Raw genomic sequence first — 15,086 nt, forward strand, 5'->3', positions numbered from 1 at the left:
AAAAAGTTTTATAGGGTAGGGGGAAGAAAGGGGAGCTAAGGATGACAGTGAACCTTGCTCTTACAAGAATTGGCTCCAAGAGGGAATAATATACACACGTAATTGGGTATAGAAATTGATCTTACTCTACAGCATAGTAGAAGGGGAAGAGAAGAGGGTTGCAGGGTGGAAGATAGTATGGGAGAAGGAAGAACAGATTGGGAGAGAGGGTAGTCTGAAGCAAATCACAGAGTGAGAAAATAAATGGGGAAATATAGGTAGCAAGATTAATTGTAAAAAAAAAAAAAAAAAAGTTTTGGAAGCAAATTTTCCTAATTAAGGCCTCATTTCTCAAACATTTAGAGAACTGAGTCAATTTTATAAAAATAAGAGCTTTCCCCCAATTGAGAAATGATCAAGAACAGGTTTCAGATGAAGTAATCGTAGTTATTTGGAGTCATATGTAGAAAGGCTCTAACTCACTGTTGATTGATTTTATTTAATAATTTAATTAAATTTAGATTAAGACATAAATATAAACCTTCAAATTTGAGGAATCCAAAAAACAAGCATTGAATAGATTCAGTACCAGCCCTAAGTGAACTCTTACTCCTTCCCTCTAGCCATCAGGCTTCCTGAGGAGCAATTCTGATTTCTACAATTAACTTTTAGTTTCAACAAAAAACAAACTAGGTCAAATTTTCCGTATTTAATGGACTGCCACATGGAGAGAGTAATTATTTTGTTAGGTTTTCAAAACAGACCTAGTGGCAATAGATAAAAATTGTTGAAATAATGATTTTGGATTCATTCAAGGGAATGTTTCTACAATTTAGAACTCTCCAAAAATGGAATGGTAGGGCAAATATTTAATTTCTCATCCCTGTATGTCCTGGGTGACCACTTGATTAAAAAATTATAGATGGATTTCTGGCTTTTTATAGGTTGTACTGAATCTTTTTAATTCTTTTCCAACCAATATGATTCTGTGGCTCTATTCAGTCACAGTAAGAACCTCCTCAAAGCATAATTTTGTAGCTTCTAGGTAAGTAATAGTATCTAATGGGTTCGGGTTCCACAGCTACAGCATAATTCATAGCTGTTTAGAAAGTCTTATTGTTGAACAGGTTAATATGAATAGAGAACAATGGGATTATTCCTGGGTTTTAAGAGAAGAATAAAATGGTTGTTTCAAAGAATGTTTTTCTTTCTCTGGGTTTTATTTCTTCACAGCGACTTTCTGGTCAAGGATATTGCTTTTCAGCCTCTCTCCCTCCCTTATTAGCTGCAGCTGCTATTGAAGCCCTCAACATAATGGAAGAAAATCCAGGTATTTATTGCAGACAATTTTAGTAAAAGATCAAAATTCTTTGGCATTAAATTAATGGTTTGATCTTTTAGAATTCCCTATGGCAAATGTCAGCTACATTTTTATCTGAAATTTTGGTTTCATATCACAACCCAAGTGCTTAAAATACATCCTAAAGAAGAAATCTCTGTTAAATAATACAGCTCTTCATGGATTTGCTTTAGTATTTCTTTTTCAACATTCCTAGAGCTGCCTCCCTGTATAGTAGCTTGAACATACTTCTTGATTTATATGGGAAAAGGTGAAAACAAGAGAGAGAAAAATAAATATATTTTCCCTCTCATTTTTTCCTTCACTCTCTGAGTAAGAAGTATCTAATTATTTTTTTGGTATGCCAAAAAATTCATTGTTTCAAAAACAATAAGCATTCTATAATCTTTTCTTAAGAAGACTTAGCATTGATAAAACCCATCTAAATAGTGTTTTCATATTTTTTACCTCATTTATACAGTAGTGGATAAAGCGCTTTTAAATAGGAACTTCTGGATATTTTCTGTGTAGCAATAGATAAATCATTTAACTTTTCAGTACTATAGACAACTCTGAAACTGTAAATTACAGGAAAGGTACTAATCTTCATTGATGCAAAGAATTTCCTTACCTCAGAGTTCCTTGTACCAATGAAATATAAAGTTTCATTCCAAGTCTAGTTCCTTGTTTATAGAGCAGATCACCCCAGGTTGTTTATCAGCAAAATATTTGAAACAAGATAATTAACCAACCATGTAAAGAAACCTTTTTCTTGATCCATTTTTTTTGTCATTTTCCCATGGCTTACTGAATGAAATTCTCCCAAATGAAATACTTTTCTGCTCTGTATATATATTTTATTCCCAATGAAATGATTGTCTGTGCTTTTTAATTTTTAGACAAGTTCAAATACACAAATGCACAAAGCACATTTCAGAGAATTGCTTTTCTGTAAACTTTTTAAACTTTCACTGAGTTAATTTTTTTTTTACTAGAAATTAGGTATCCCCAGTAGTCAGTTTTCCTGAAATTACCCAACTCTAATGAAAATTTGGACTCTTTCAATTATGAAATAAATGTTTTACCAAGAAACATTAGTTGGCTGACTATCATGAAGTGTTTCTTATCTGCCACTTGCCATCTTAAACATCGCAGTACTGCTTTTAATTCAGGAAAGTAAGTCTATATAATTAAATAAGAAAGCAAATATAATATGTACTTCAGTTAACACTCAAAAGGTAGTATTTTTGAGCATTCTTTTTAGATGTATAATAATCCAAAAGGGATAACAGGTTTTTTTCCTTTCTCTTATTAGATATTTTTCAGGTCTTGAGAAAGAAATGCAGACAAATTCATAAAGCCTTACAAGGGTAAGTTTAATATATAGATAGTTTAAGGGTCACATATAAAGTTAATTTAAAAGAGTCATACTTTCAGATCAGGTTTCTAGTTATTCACTGTTTTTAGCATTGTTTTAATTATTCTAATTTCCAAAACTAGTTATAAAATATTACCATTTTGTCCTAAAGCTAAGTGTAATTTTTGGTTATAAAAAGCTAGTAATTATACTCAAATTTCAAAAATAAATATTGGAAGAGTTTTCATTTTGATTCAGCCATGCTTAGACAATTCATTCTTTACATATTTAAATTGAAAGAATCTTTAATGAGATTTTTAATGTTCATGCCATTAAGTAATAAATGTGACACATTTATTCAATTCCTTGCCTGTTTATATATTAGAAATTTTTGAAATATTTTCAAGTCAGATACACTAACATATGTAAACAGTCTATTGTGTACCATAGTAGTGGGGTGAACCTTGTGGAGAAATTAGTTTAAAAAAAAAGAAGAAGAAGAAGAAATTTTTTTCCTCTCCTTAAAAAAATTACCTTAAGTTTAGCTTTTTTTTTTAATTGCTACATTCCATTGTGTATTTACATATTCTTCACTGATTTTACTCTGAATCTTATTTTTTCTGTTATTTTGAAAAGTTATATATTGCCATAAATTATGGAATCCAGGTTACATTCATAGGTTTAGAGAGTTTAATTCCTTGTGTTGATTTGTATTTTAGAAACTTAGTACATTTTGAGCCATTTGTACAGATTTTTAAAATTTAACTAAAATTAAACTAAGGTTATTATGTTAAGTATTTAGAAATCTGAAAAACACTATTGCAGTGTTTTTATTCATCCATCTATTCAGATAAATATATTATATCTAGTATGGACATAACATTAGGTACAAGGAAGATATAAAATTATTATTATTATTATTATTACTATAGGCATACTTTTAGTAATTCAGCATATAAATCTTTCTTGGTGGCTTCTGGAAAGCAAATGTATATTTTTCAAACATGATTTACCTCAAATGTGGGAGTATTAGATACTAGAATGTAGTGCAAACTACAGAACCCTGTAGAGTATTTACTTTCTGTGAGATTGGGGATATATAGCTCTTTGCCTCCTTTTGTTAGACTATTGTCCTTATTCACGGACCTGAAAATAAATATAATTAATATGCCTAACATACAAGATCTGTAACTGACTCCATATGGAGCAAAAATGTGATTTTATAACCATTGAAAAAATACAGGATGCTTTTGACATAGCAGTTTGCAAGGGATAGAAGGTCTAAAAAACTGTGCCTTCATTAATGAGGAAGACAAGAGAGGTTATATTTAAGAATCAGCCCCAACTTCATGAAACTGGTGCTGATATTTGACATTATGTGCCATAATGTGCTTGTTGCCCAAGTATTCCTAACTATTGTCCCAGCATAAGCATTTATTTTCCATGGTTACATTGTCTGTTGTCTGTGTCCAGGAATTAATTACTAACCAGGTAATATTCAAAATCATTTTTTTCCCATCCAAATTCACAGACCTCTTGAGATATGTTGATAGGAGTGGATCCCACATTAAGAATCCCAGTATGAGGGCAGCTAGGTGGCGCAGTGGATAGAGCACCAGCCTTGAATTCAGGAGGACCCGAGTTCAAATGTGGTCTCAGACACTTAATACTTCCTAGCTGTATGACCCTGGGCAAGTCACTTAACCCCAATTGCCTCAGCAAAAAAAAAAAAAAAAGTAGTTTTAAGATCCAGATCTAACAAGTATTTATTAATCATCTCCTGTGTGTCAGTATTATGACGTACAGTCACTATCTTCATAAGATTTATCAGGAGAGAGAGCATATATATTAATGAATACAAAATATATGTGAATTGTACTGCTTGGAAAGATTTGGCCAACCCTTTGATTTTAAAGTAGAAGAAACACTATTTTTGGTTATCGTAAGAAAATAGTACATGTACTTTAATATATTATGAAATGATCAATCATTGATTGGTATTGTAGTCATGGATTTGGGTCCATTTCTAAAGTTTTGCAGCTATGTATGTATGAACAATATATGCCCCAAATCAAATGGCCACCTGGATTTTTTTTTATATATAAATATTCATTAGAGTCAATATGATGCAGTAAAAAAAAAAAAAAAAGATTGAATTTGGAGGCAGAGGATCTCATTTTAAATCCAGGTATTGACACTTACTAAGTGACCTTAGGCCGAAATGTAATTCACCCATTCCTTAATACAATGTACAATAAAGTGCTTGACAAGCACTACCTCTTAGGACCCTCCTATCTCTAAATCTATGGTCTTAACAGTCTAAGGTTCATTGTTTTGTTAACTAGAATTGTGATTATGCCTTCAGTTATTATTTTGTGCCTTCAGTCTCTCAGAATCTGTTATTTTCTAGAAGAAAAAGGTTAAATATAGGAAATAGTATATTTAATGTATGATCTCAAGTATATTTATTTATATTTAATTTTTTTCTAACTTTATTCTCCCTATTAGCCTCAAGTAGTTTGAATTGTTTATGTATTTTAAATATACCTGACATATAATAATTATTGATATATTAACATTTGTTCATAGCAATTTGGTTTGAAATCATGAAACAAATGTGTTTATACATACATACACATATAAAAAATTTTCCCTGAACTTTAATTTCATTAGTAATTAGTAGAACAGTGAAGATGGAGCAAATATTTGGCAGATAGGTTGAAAAAAAGGAAAAATATTGGGTAATTGAGTTTGAATTCTGCTTCAGACACTTACTGGCTGCTACAATGGGCAGGTCACTATCTTAGTTTTGATTTCCTCAGTCCTCAAAAGAGAATAATAGTAGTACCTAAACTCATAAGATTATTGTAAGGATCAAATGAGATTAATATATGCTAAATACTTTGTAAGCCTCAAAGTCCCTTATAAATGCTAGCTACTGTTTTTCTATAGCTGAGAGTCTTAGAGTTACCCAGAGCACTGAGAATATAAATTGACTTTCTCAAGGAATATTCAGTATTCATGGCTAAACCATACCAGTGTAACAAAAATGACCTTAGTGTTAAAATTAATTTCTTTTCAATATTACTACATTCAGTTGAGGGAAAAATATAATCATCAAGGGAAATGATGAAAAGAGATAAGAATGAATAATATTTCTAGATCTCAGATTATATTATAAAGCATCAGTCATCAAAACCATATGGTATTGATTAAAAAATAGAGAGGTCAGTTGAACAAACTAGACAAGGAAGATTAAGAAACCATTAGAACTCAGTAAACTAGTTTTTGATAAACTAGAAAATGTTCATTGCTTAGGGAAAAACTCCTTATTTATTAAAAATTGGAAAGCAATCTGGCAGAAATTAGGCTTAGGCCTAATTTCTTACACCATAATATATTTGAAATGTATATGTAATTTTAATATTAAAGATCATACACTTCTCATGGTTGTGGAGAAATTGTAGAGAGCTGAAACTTTGGAGAAGTATACTGGAAACAAGGTATTAACTCAGAGGAATTGATAATACAATGATTATTTAGTTTAGCATGGTGATTAATAGTTCTCTAGTTCAGTATAGTTAATTTAATACTATAACAAGGTGTGAACTCAATAGAATTAAGATAATGATTCTCTAGTTTACCTGTCTTAGTAGTTAGTATAGTTCTACAAGTTGATGCCTATTGTACAAGATTGACACCAACAATGATGTACTTATAATAGAATATATAACAGCTAAGAGATCTGGGAGGGAGATCTCAAAGTGCAGGAGGCAGAGAGCCACCATGAAGCTGATCAAAGATGAAATCTCTGTGGCTGACTTTAAATACTCTTATTACAAGTACATCATTGTATTGTTCTCAAAAGCCAAGAATCCTGACATTGGTTGTTAAATATGTTAGACTGGTTTATTTTCAAGTTTATTATTCTAGTAGTCTGATTTCCTTTTTTTTTTTTTTTTTTTTCATTTTCCCCCAGTTTTATGTAAAAACTGTTTAATATTCATTTATAAAACTTCAAGTTCCACATCCTCTTTTTTCCTTCTGTCTTCCTCATTGAGAATGCAAGCAAGTCCCTCAGACTTGTCTTGTTGAAAATGCTATAGTTGAGAGATCGTTGCATTGCTGAGAATAGTTGTCATTCACAACTGATCATCTTAAAGTATTTCTGTTACTTTATACCTAATACATTTCACTTTATAGCAGCTTATGAAAATCTTTCTAGATTCTTCTGAGAGCATCCTACTCATCATTTCTTATTATATTATAACACAATAAATAGGTTCTATCATAATCACATACCATAGTTTATTCAGTCATTCCCCAGTTGATTATCATCCCCTCAATTTCCAATTATTTGCTCTCAGAAATGAACTGCTATAAACATTTTTTTTTTTTTTTTAAGATATATGGCCTTTCCTTTGTTTTTTATCTCTTTTGGGATGTAGACCTAGTGGTATTGCTAGGTCAAACAGTATGCATGGTTTCATAGTACTTTGGGCATAGTTCCAAATTGCTCTACAGAATGCTTGAATCAGTTCACACCAACAGCACATTAGTGTCTTATTTTTCCTCACATCCCCTCACCATGTATCATTTTCCTTTTCTGCCCTGTTAGCCGATCTAATGAATATGTGGTAGGTAGTACTTCAGATTTGTCTCAATTCACATTTTTCTACTAAATAGTAAATTAGAGCATTTTTCCATATGGTTCTAAGATAACTAGGATTATTATTTCATTTGAAAATTGTTCATATCTTTTGATCATTTATCAATTGGGCAATGGCTCTTAGTTTTATAAATTTGACTCAGTTCTCTATATTTTTGAGAAATGAAATCTTTATTGAAGAAACATGCTTCAATTTTTTTTTTTTTTTTCAAAATTACTTTGCTGTTTCCCTCCTGTTTATTACTCTTTGCTTTCACCCTGTCCCTCCTAGGTAGTGGTTTGCTTTTGACTACCCCCTCTACCAATCTGCCCTCTCCTTGTATTATCCCTTATCACCTTCTCCTACTATTTCTATTGTGTGTGCTTGTTGCTACCTCTTTGAGCCAGTTTTTTATAAAATCAAGGTTCACTGACTCATCCTTACTTCCTCCTTTCTCCTTTTCCCTCTCTCCCAGTATTCTCCTCTCTCAACCTTAATTTCACCTTTTTAGATATTACCTCTTCACATTTAGCTAACATATCTCTATATACCACCTCTTACTGCCCTGATAATGAAAAAGTTCTTATGGTTACAAATAATTATTTTCCCATGTAGGAATGCAAACAGTCCAAACTCATTAAGTCTCTTATGATTTCCTTTTCCTTACTTTGCTTTGCTTCTCTAGAGTCTTGTATTTAAAATTAAATTTTCTTTTCAGCTCTGGTCTTTCATCAAGAATGATTGAAAGTGCTTTATTTCATTTAATGTTCATTTTTTCCTTTGAAGGATTATACTGTTATATGTAGTATGGTTTTCTCTACCCTCAAAAATCAGTATACTTCTTAATAGAATAGAAATAGAATATCAGTCATATAACAATAAAAGCTCACATTATTCTAAATTTTATACCTTACAACCCTTAAGACAGATAGTATTATTCCTCTTTTACAGATGAGTCAGTCAGGTTTTAAGAGGAGAAATGAAATTTATTTTTACTAGAGACTAAAAATGTTTGCTTGCTTTAAAGGGTCTTTTAAGTTGCCAGTTTGTTTTAACTCTGAGCACAGTGTTTTACACATAGTAAGTATTTAGTAAATACTTGAATGCCTAAGGAAAATATTCTTACATAGTATCATAATCTGAATTTTGACCTGTATCCAGCAACATACACTTTTACTTTTTTTGTGTACATAATTTAATTTGTTGTAATTGCCAAAATATACAAATTACATGGTTCTGTTAAATTGAGGGGTGTGTGGTATCTGTGTGTGTGTAAGATAAGGAACTTTCTGCATATTTTTTAAAAAATTTTATTACACTCTCCATATTCATATTGACTTTACATATGTTTTTCTTTTTTAGTACTTATGGATTAAAAGTAGTAGGTGAGTCATTTTCACCAGCCTTTCACTTACAACTAGAAGAGAGCACAGGATCTCGAGAGAATGATATCAAGTTACTTCAGAGAATAGTAGATCAAGTAAGTTTCAATAGTTATTACTCTGTATAAAAAGAGGGATCCTTTTATGAAGCTTCTGTTAGTGTGCATAATTATAATTCTCTCTTTAAAGGAAGAGAAAAATAACAAATTTTTTTATTCTATATGCATAGTTAAAAAGGAATCTTTTCTTCTATTGCCTTTAAATTCACCATATGGAAATACATTTATCCTTAATTATAATTTAGTTAATAAAAGAACATGGTTGCTTGGAAAAATATAAATATAGTGGATACTTCTAAGATAATTTAGCTTCACAGAATCTCAAAGCTGAAAGATGGACCTTAGAGATTATCTATTCAAACCTGTTTTGAAACAAGAATGCTGGCTGTCAGCCTATATTCATCCAGCCATGAACTAAAAACCTCTAGTATAATAGAAACTATTCCTCCTAGAGAAATTCTTCCCACTTTAAGGCATCTCTACTTGTTTGGAAGTTGGTTTGGGTTTTTGTCTCTTTTGGGGGGAGAGGGGTTGCCTAAATTTTCCTCTTTATTACTTATACTCATTACCCCTACTTCTTTTCTCTAAAATCAAGCAAATCTGTTTCTTATTCTTGTAACATGTGACAGCCCTAAAAATACTTGACAGCTTTCATATTCTCCCTAAGATTTCTCTTCTTAAATATCCCTATTTCATTTAGCTGTTCCTAATGTGAATTCTAGAACCTTCATCATTCTGGTTATTCTCTGTTATGGGCCAGAACTCTGAAACAAAGATTCTTACAAGGTGTTAAGTCAGTGGAATTGATAAAGACAATGGTTGTCTAGTTTAGCATGGTGATGACTAGTTCTCTAAGTTCAGTGTGATTGATTTAATCTTAAAACAAATAATGGTTTCCTAGTGATATAATGATTGGTTTATACTCAGTGTAGAGCATATAAGCTGGGACACAGAGCCAGAGAAGACAAGCAGACTGGAGGCAGGAGCTCAAGCTCTTGGAGCCAAGGAGAGCCAAATTAATTCATCCTATCTCATGCCACCATGGAGGCTCTCTTCCTTCATTTCCTCCACTAAACGAAGTTCCCTCTGAAGGCCATAAAAAAGCTAGCTAAGCATCAGGCAAAGGAGACAATAAAGACTTTTGGACTTTAATACCTGGCTATTTTCTTGGTGATTAATCTGCTGAAAGGAAGGCTGCTCCAAGATCTCCAGAAAACCCACTGAGAACTCTACAATTCTCTGTACATAATCCAGTTTGTCTATTTCCTTCCTAATACTGTGATGCCCAGAATGGAACACAGTATATTGTATAGAATTGGACAAGTCATAATAATCTCGTTGTTCAAAGATTTTTCATTTTGTAGCCCACACTGGCATTAGCATCTCAAACTTAGAGTTCCTTAGTTGTGTACCGTACCTTTTTTTATACTTTAGAGATTACTTTTCATTTTAAGCTATTCTAATGATCACTGGTTTACAACTAGAAATGAATACTCTAGCAATACTTAATCTCTTAACTTTGAAATTTTTTTTCTTCTATTTCTGTGCTTGTTTTGCCCTTACTTTATTCTGTAATACTCCCTCTTTTTTTGAAGAATTTTGTTGTCATCATAACCATTCTGGGTCCCTGTCATAGCATTCACTTTAACTTCTAACTAGGAATATGATAATAATCACATTGATAACATATAGTGCTTTTATATATTTGCTTATAAAAATACTTTGCCCCACAACAGCCTTATAAATTAGGCAAAATATAGATTTGGTTTGTGGGGTTTTTTTTTTGTTGTTGTTGTTTTTTTGTTTGTTTGTTTGTTTTTTCTTCATTCTTACTGATGAAGAAACATACAGCTGTGGGAGAGTGTGCCCTAGATTTATGAGGAAGGCATTTCATTATTATTTCTTAAGGTGATTTTTTTATTAAATGCTTTTATTTGAACTAATTGTGTGTTCTTTTGCTGATTGGTGGTGCTGCATTTGCAATAGTTTTAGGGATATTGACATGAGATAATAATCATTTCAACTGTACATAAAGAATTCTAAAAGAAATCCGCATTCAAGAAAAATGCCTTTGCTAACTGTACTATAATATATTGTGCCTTCTTTCTCTCTGCTCCTATCTCTCAGCTTGATCCTCCGTGGCCTTCCACCCTCACCCACCACCACTATCCCCAAAAAATCCTTTACAAAAGAGAAAGCAGAACAGGTGATCAGAGAGACCACTGCCCCTGCAGCAGTGGACTGGGGCCTTGGCTTGAGATCTCTATCACCAAGAGAAAAGATCTTTATCCTGCTCTACTCACCTGCTCACCATGTATCAAGCTCCTGAGCGTCAATCTTTCATCTATCTGCATTTGAATACCTCATCTGTTCCTAACCTCTACATGTTAACATTCTGTTCTGTTTGTGTCCATGCACAACCCCTATGTGTAAAGGTCCTGTCGTCTCTAAGTTATTCTTCCAGAATGCCGTCTCAACTCAATCTCCCAGCTAGACTAGCCTAACTCTAGGCTCAATGCTGCCTCTTTTATCCTCCCAGAGAATGGGCATGTGAGAGAACTCAGGGGCTTGTGGGAAAATACTTCAACCAATGAACTTGCTCCTCTTAAAGGTGCAAATTCCTTTAAATATGTAAACTCCTCCTCAGAAGTCCAAAGATGTAAACTCCCCCTAAAGGCTGGAACTAAAGGTATGAATTCTGAGCTAGAGAATTGTTTAGACAACCTGAGTTCTCACCTTGTAACCCTAACACCTATGTATCTATGTCTTTTTTCTTCTTGTTCTATTTCTCTGTCCTCAGCCCCAATTTGTCATTGAACCATGTGTCAACCCCTTCTCTCCACAAGCATGTAACCCTCTTCCTGTCTCTCTTACTCTTTTACTCTTTTATCCATTGGCAAACAAATTTGCATTAGATAAAATTATTTTACATAGATACCTACAGAACAGCCTACTAATTTAAAGTAAAAACTGCCTATGCAATAGTCCTGCAAGTTAAAGGTAGAACACCAGGAGAGTGTGCCCTTAAGTGCTATACTGTGCTGTAATATCACCTGTGAAGGGGTAAGAAAGAAGCCTTCCCACAAGAAAGGATCTTGACCACAATCTAATTTCATCTGAGGAAATCTGTCCTCAAAGGATACGATAATGACATGGCTCGGGTTTCTGCCACTTTTATTCTGCCTCCTTTTTGAAATAAGTGCAGTGAGATCTGTGAAACAAAATTTAAGTGATTCATGTTTAGGCTCTTCCTAAAATGTAACAGGTTCCTTTTTAGAAAAATTACTCTGTGTACAATGTGAATATGGGTATGTTTTTTATTTCCTCTACCATCGAAAATGCTTAAAATTCAAAATACTCTCTAGCAAATACAAATATATATCCCATTTCACACATTTCAGCTAAAGAATAATGTTTATGGTGGTCACTAGGGTTAAAGTTGCCTTGCTTTTCCAACACTAGATTTTGCCCATTTTGTTTGCTTACAGTCTCTTCAATGATGTTTAGTTTTTGTTTTGTTTTTTCCAGACTCTCTAATAGGAGAAATAAATTAAGACTGCTATTGAGGTGTTAAATTTCACTATATCTTAATATTTTAATTAAATCTGTTTTTCTTTCTTTAGTGCATGAACAGAAATATTGCATTAACTCAGGCACACTACTTGGAAAAAGAAGAGAAAAACCTCCCTCTTCCTAGGTTGGTAGAAATCCAAATCTCCTTCCATTTTCCCCTCAACTTATTTTATAGCTTGCCTATAGACCATGTATGTCTTGAAACATTTCTAAAAGATTGCTTCATGAGAAAACTTTTTTTGTTAATGTGGAACTATAGTATAAATCTCAAACTAGTATTTTTAATTTGTAAGAAAGCACCCCAGGTTTCACAGTCTTTATAAGAGTATTTACCAAAGATAATGCATCCACATCCAGAAAGAGAACTATGTAGACTGAATGTGGATTGAAGCACAGTATTTTCACCTTTGTTTGTTGTTTATTAGTTTTTTTTTCCTTTTGGCCTCATTTTTCTTGCACAACATGACAAGTATGAAAGTTTGAAAGAATTGCCATATTTAACTAGTATCAGATTATGTGCTGTCTTGGAGAGGGAGGAGGTAAGGAAAGGGAGAAAAATCTGGAATACAATAATCTTACAGAAAAGTGAATGTTGAAAATTGTTTTTACTTGTATTTGGAAAATAAAATAAATGTTGAAAAAAAAATTAATACAATAAAAATTTAAAAAGAAATTAACCTGAAAGTAAACTGAAAACACCTGGTAAAATAACAGTAAAAAGAATTACAGAGGAGCAAGAATGAACAAGGATTACACAAATTATTTCATTGACATTTTTTAATTGAGCAGATTAATAATTTAAGCTATGGTAAATGGGATACCACTTTAAATGATGCTCTCAAGAAAAAATTTTCCAGTCTATTTTTTAGCACAAGTTGAGAATTTCTGTCTTAGAGTATGTTATGTCAGATGAATAGACTTAATAAACTTGACTAAATAAAGTTTCCAGGTAAAAATGGAAAATCAAGCTCTGGAAATATATAGCAAGTGGTTCAGTTCTCACTCTACCTGACAGGAATTAGTTGTGTTAACTAGAAGCTTTAGCAAAAGAATTATGTAATAAGTCAGGAATTTCTTAGATTGTGTTATAATACTTTCTTTTGAAAAACAATAACAAAATGTTCCCTAAAATCATTTTTCTCACAGCATTAGAATTGTGGTGACAGTAGAACAAACTGAAAAAGAACTAGAGAAAGCTGCATCTACAATCAAAGAAGCTGCACAGTCCATCCTGAATTAGACATCATCAATGGACTTGACATGTTCCAAAAAGAACCTATATACCAGTCTATGGTATAGGGACATCTCAGAGAATTTAAACTCTTTTTATGAGATAGCTGTCCTTTGAAAAAGAGCTTACAATTGTTTACATGAATCATTCTGTAGAGGTACAGTCAAAAAATATGAATGTAAAAGGAATGGTTTAGCATATACACACCCCTTTCTCATTATCCTCACATACCCCAGTCTCTCCATAAAGTACCAAGTTCTGTCAGAGAAAAGCTCAGTATGTCTGAACAGTATTTGAACTGTATAATGAGGATTTCCATTATACCATATTTTTAATATTCGTTTTCCATTTCAAAATGATCCTTAAGTATTTTTCCTTCCAAAATTTAAAGTACTTTAAGCAGTCTTTGGTCCCTAAGATTACAAAAAGTAATTTAATGAAATTTTAAGGAACAGTTATACATAAATGAAACTTATCAATTATTATAGTTCAACTCTACTTTTTCACAGTCCTTAATCCTGTCATATCATAGATAATATCTTAAGGAAACTATATTTTTTGCTATTGCTATAAACTTTTCATTTTAATATACTGTGCTCTGAAATTTTTTGTTTCACACTAAATATATTGATGTTTAAGTATCTCTGATAGAGAAAATGTTCTTACTCCATATTTCTTGCTTTCTAAGGTAGGAAAGTTTAAATCAATTTATTTAATCTTTTATCTTTACATATATTATGCCTTGATTTCTGATCTATTTTTGGTAAGAAATTGTTATGATTGTTCAAAAATTTAAATTATGGCCTTTATGTGTTTTAGGATGTTTTAAACATATTTGTTGGGTTTTTATATCATGGGTTCATATAGAGAGATATGTTACAGATTTTCTCTGTGTAAGAGTCCACAAGATGGTCTTGCTTACTGCTTTTATATCTAAAATCCATGTAGATAATACAAAAGCTCTACGATAAAATTTTTAAGCTATATTTTAATTGTTTTCCCTTTAACAATCAAAATTATTCTGTCATTGTTTTCAATAAATGCAAATGATATATAGGTGTTATGTTGATCATTTCTTCCTCATGAGGGCTAATGATTAAAACTTCATTTTTGATAACAGTAAAAGTACAGTTTGTTTTTTTGAGGAGGAAGAAACAGTTAAGTGACTTGCCCAGGGTCACACAGCTAGCAAGTATGAGAGGCCAAATTCTTTCTGACTTCAAGGCTGTTCTATGCCACTAAACTGTGTCTAGGGGTGGGTCTTAGTTAAAAACAAAATTAGAAAGGTTCCTTATATTTTTCTCCCAAATTTCAGAAAAATGTTCTTTGGTTCTAAATTTTTATGTATATATTATTTTGTTGTCATTGTTAGGTATGTCAACTTCATTGGTTTTCTTTTTTAATCTCTTTTCATCCCATTGTTCCCTCTCCATCCATCCCCCCAAAAAGTATAAGATCTAAGATTGTTGCTTTGAGATCCTATGTGCTTTAAACTTGGATCACTATTGACTTAATAG

General features: G+C 32.1%; 1 protein-coding gene across 2 annotated transcripts in view; it reads left to right on the forward strand.

The window, feature by feature from the left end:
- Positions 1 to 14,625, forward strand: part of SPTLC1 (serine palmitoyltransferase long chain base subunit 1) — a 71,860-nt gene extending 57,235 nt beyond the window's left edge. The window contains exons 11-15 of one of the 2 annotated variants that reach the window (XR_012484552.1): positions 1,177 to 1,309; positions 2,634 to 2,688; positions 8,687 to 8,804; positions 12,389 to 12,462; positions 13,485 to 14,625. Coding sequence is in view for 1 of the 2 variants with exons in the window: in XM_074280662.1 (XP_074136763.1) it covers positions 1,213 to 1,309; positions 2,634 to 2,688; positions 8,687 to 8,804; positions 12,389 to 12,462; positions 13,485 to 13,578 (438 nt within the window). In the remaining variant the exon portion in view is untranslated. The remainder of the gene's footprint in view (positions 1 to 1,176; positions 1,310 to 2,633; positions 2,689 to 8,686; positions 8,805 to 12,388; positions 12,463 to 13,484) is intronic. The other variant, XM_074280662.1, reaches the window with a different exon arrangement.
- The last annotated feature ends 461 nt before the right edge of the window (positions 14,626 to 15,086 follow it).

Source organism: Sminthopsis crassicaudata, chromosome 1 (genome assembly GCF_048593235.1).
Source record: "Sminthopsis crassicaudata isolate SCR6 chromosome 1, ASM4859323v1, whole genome shotgun sequence".
Taxonomy (NCBI): Eukaryota; Metazoa; Chordata; class Mammalia; order Dasyuromorphia; family Dasyuridae; genus Sminthopsis; species Sminthopsis crassicaudata.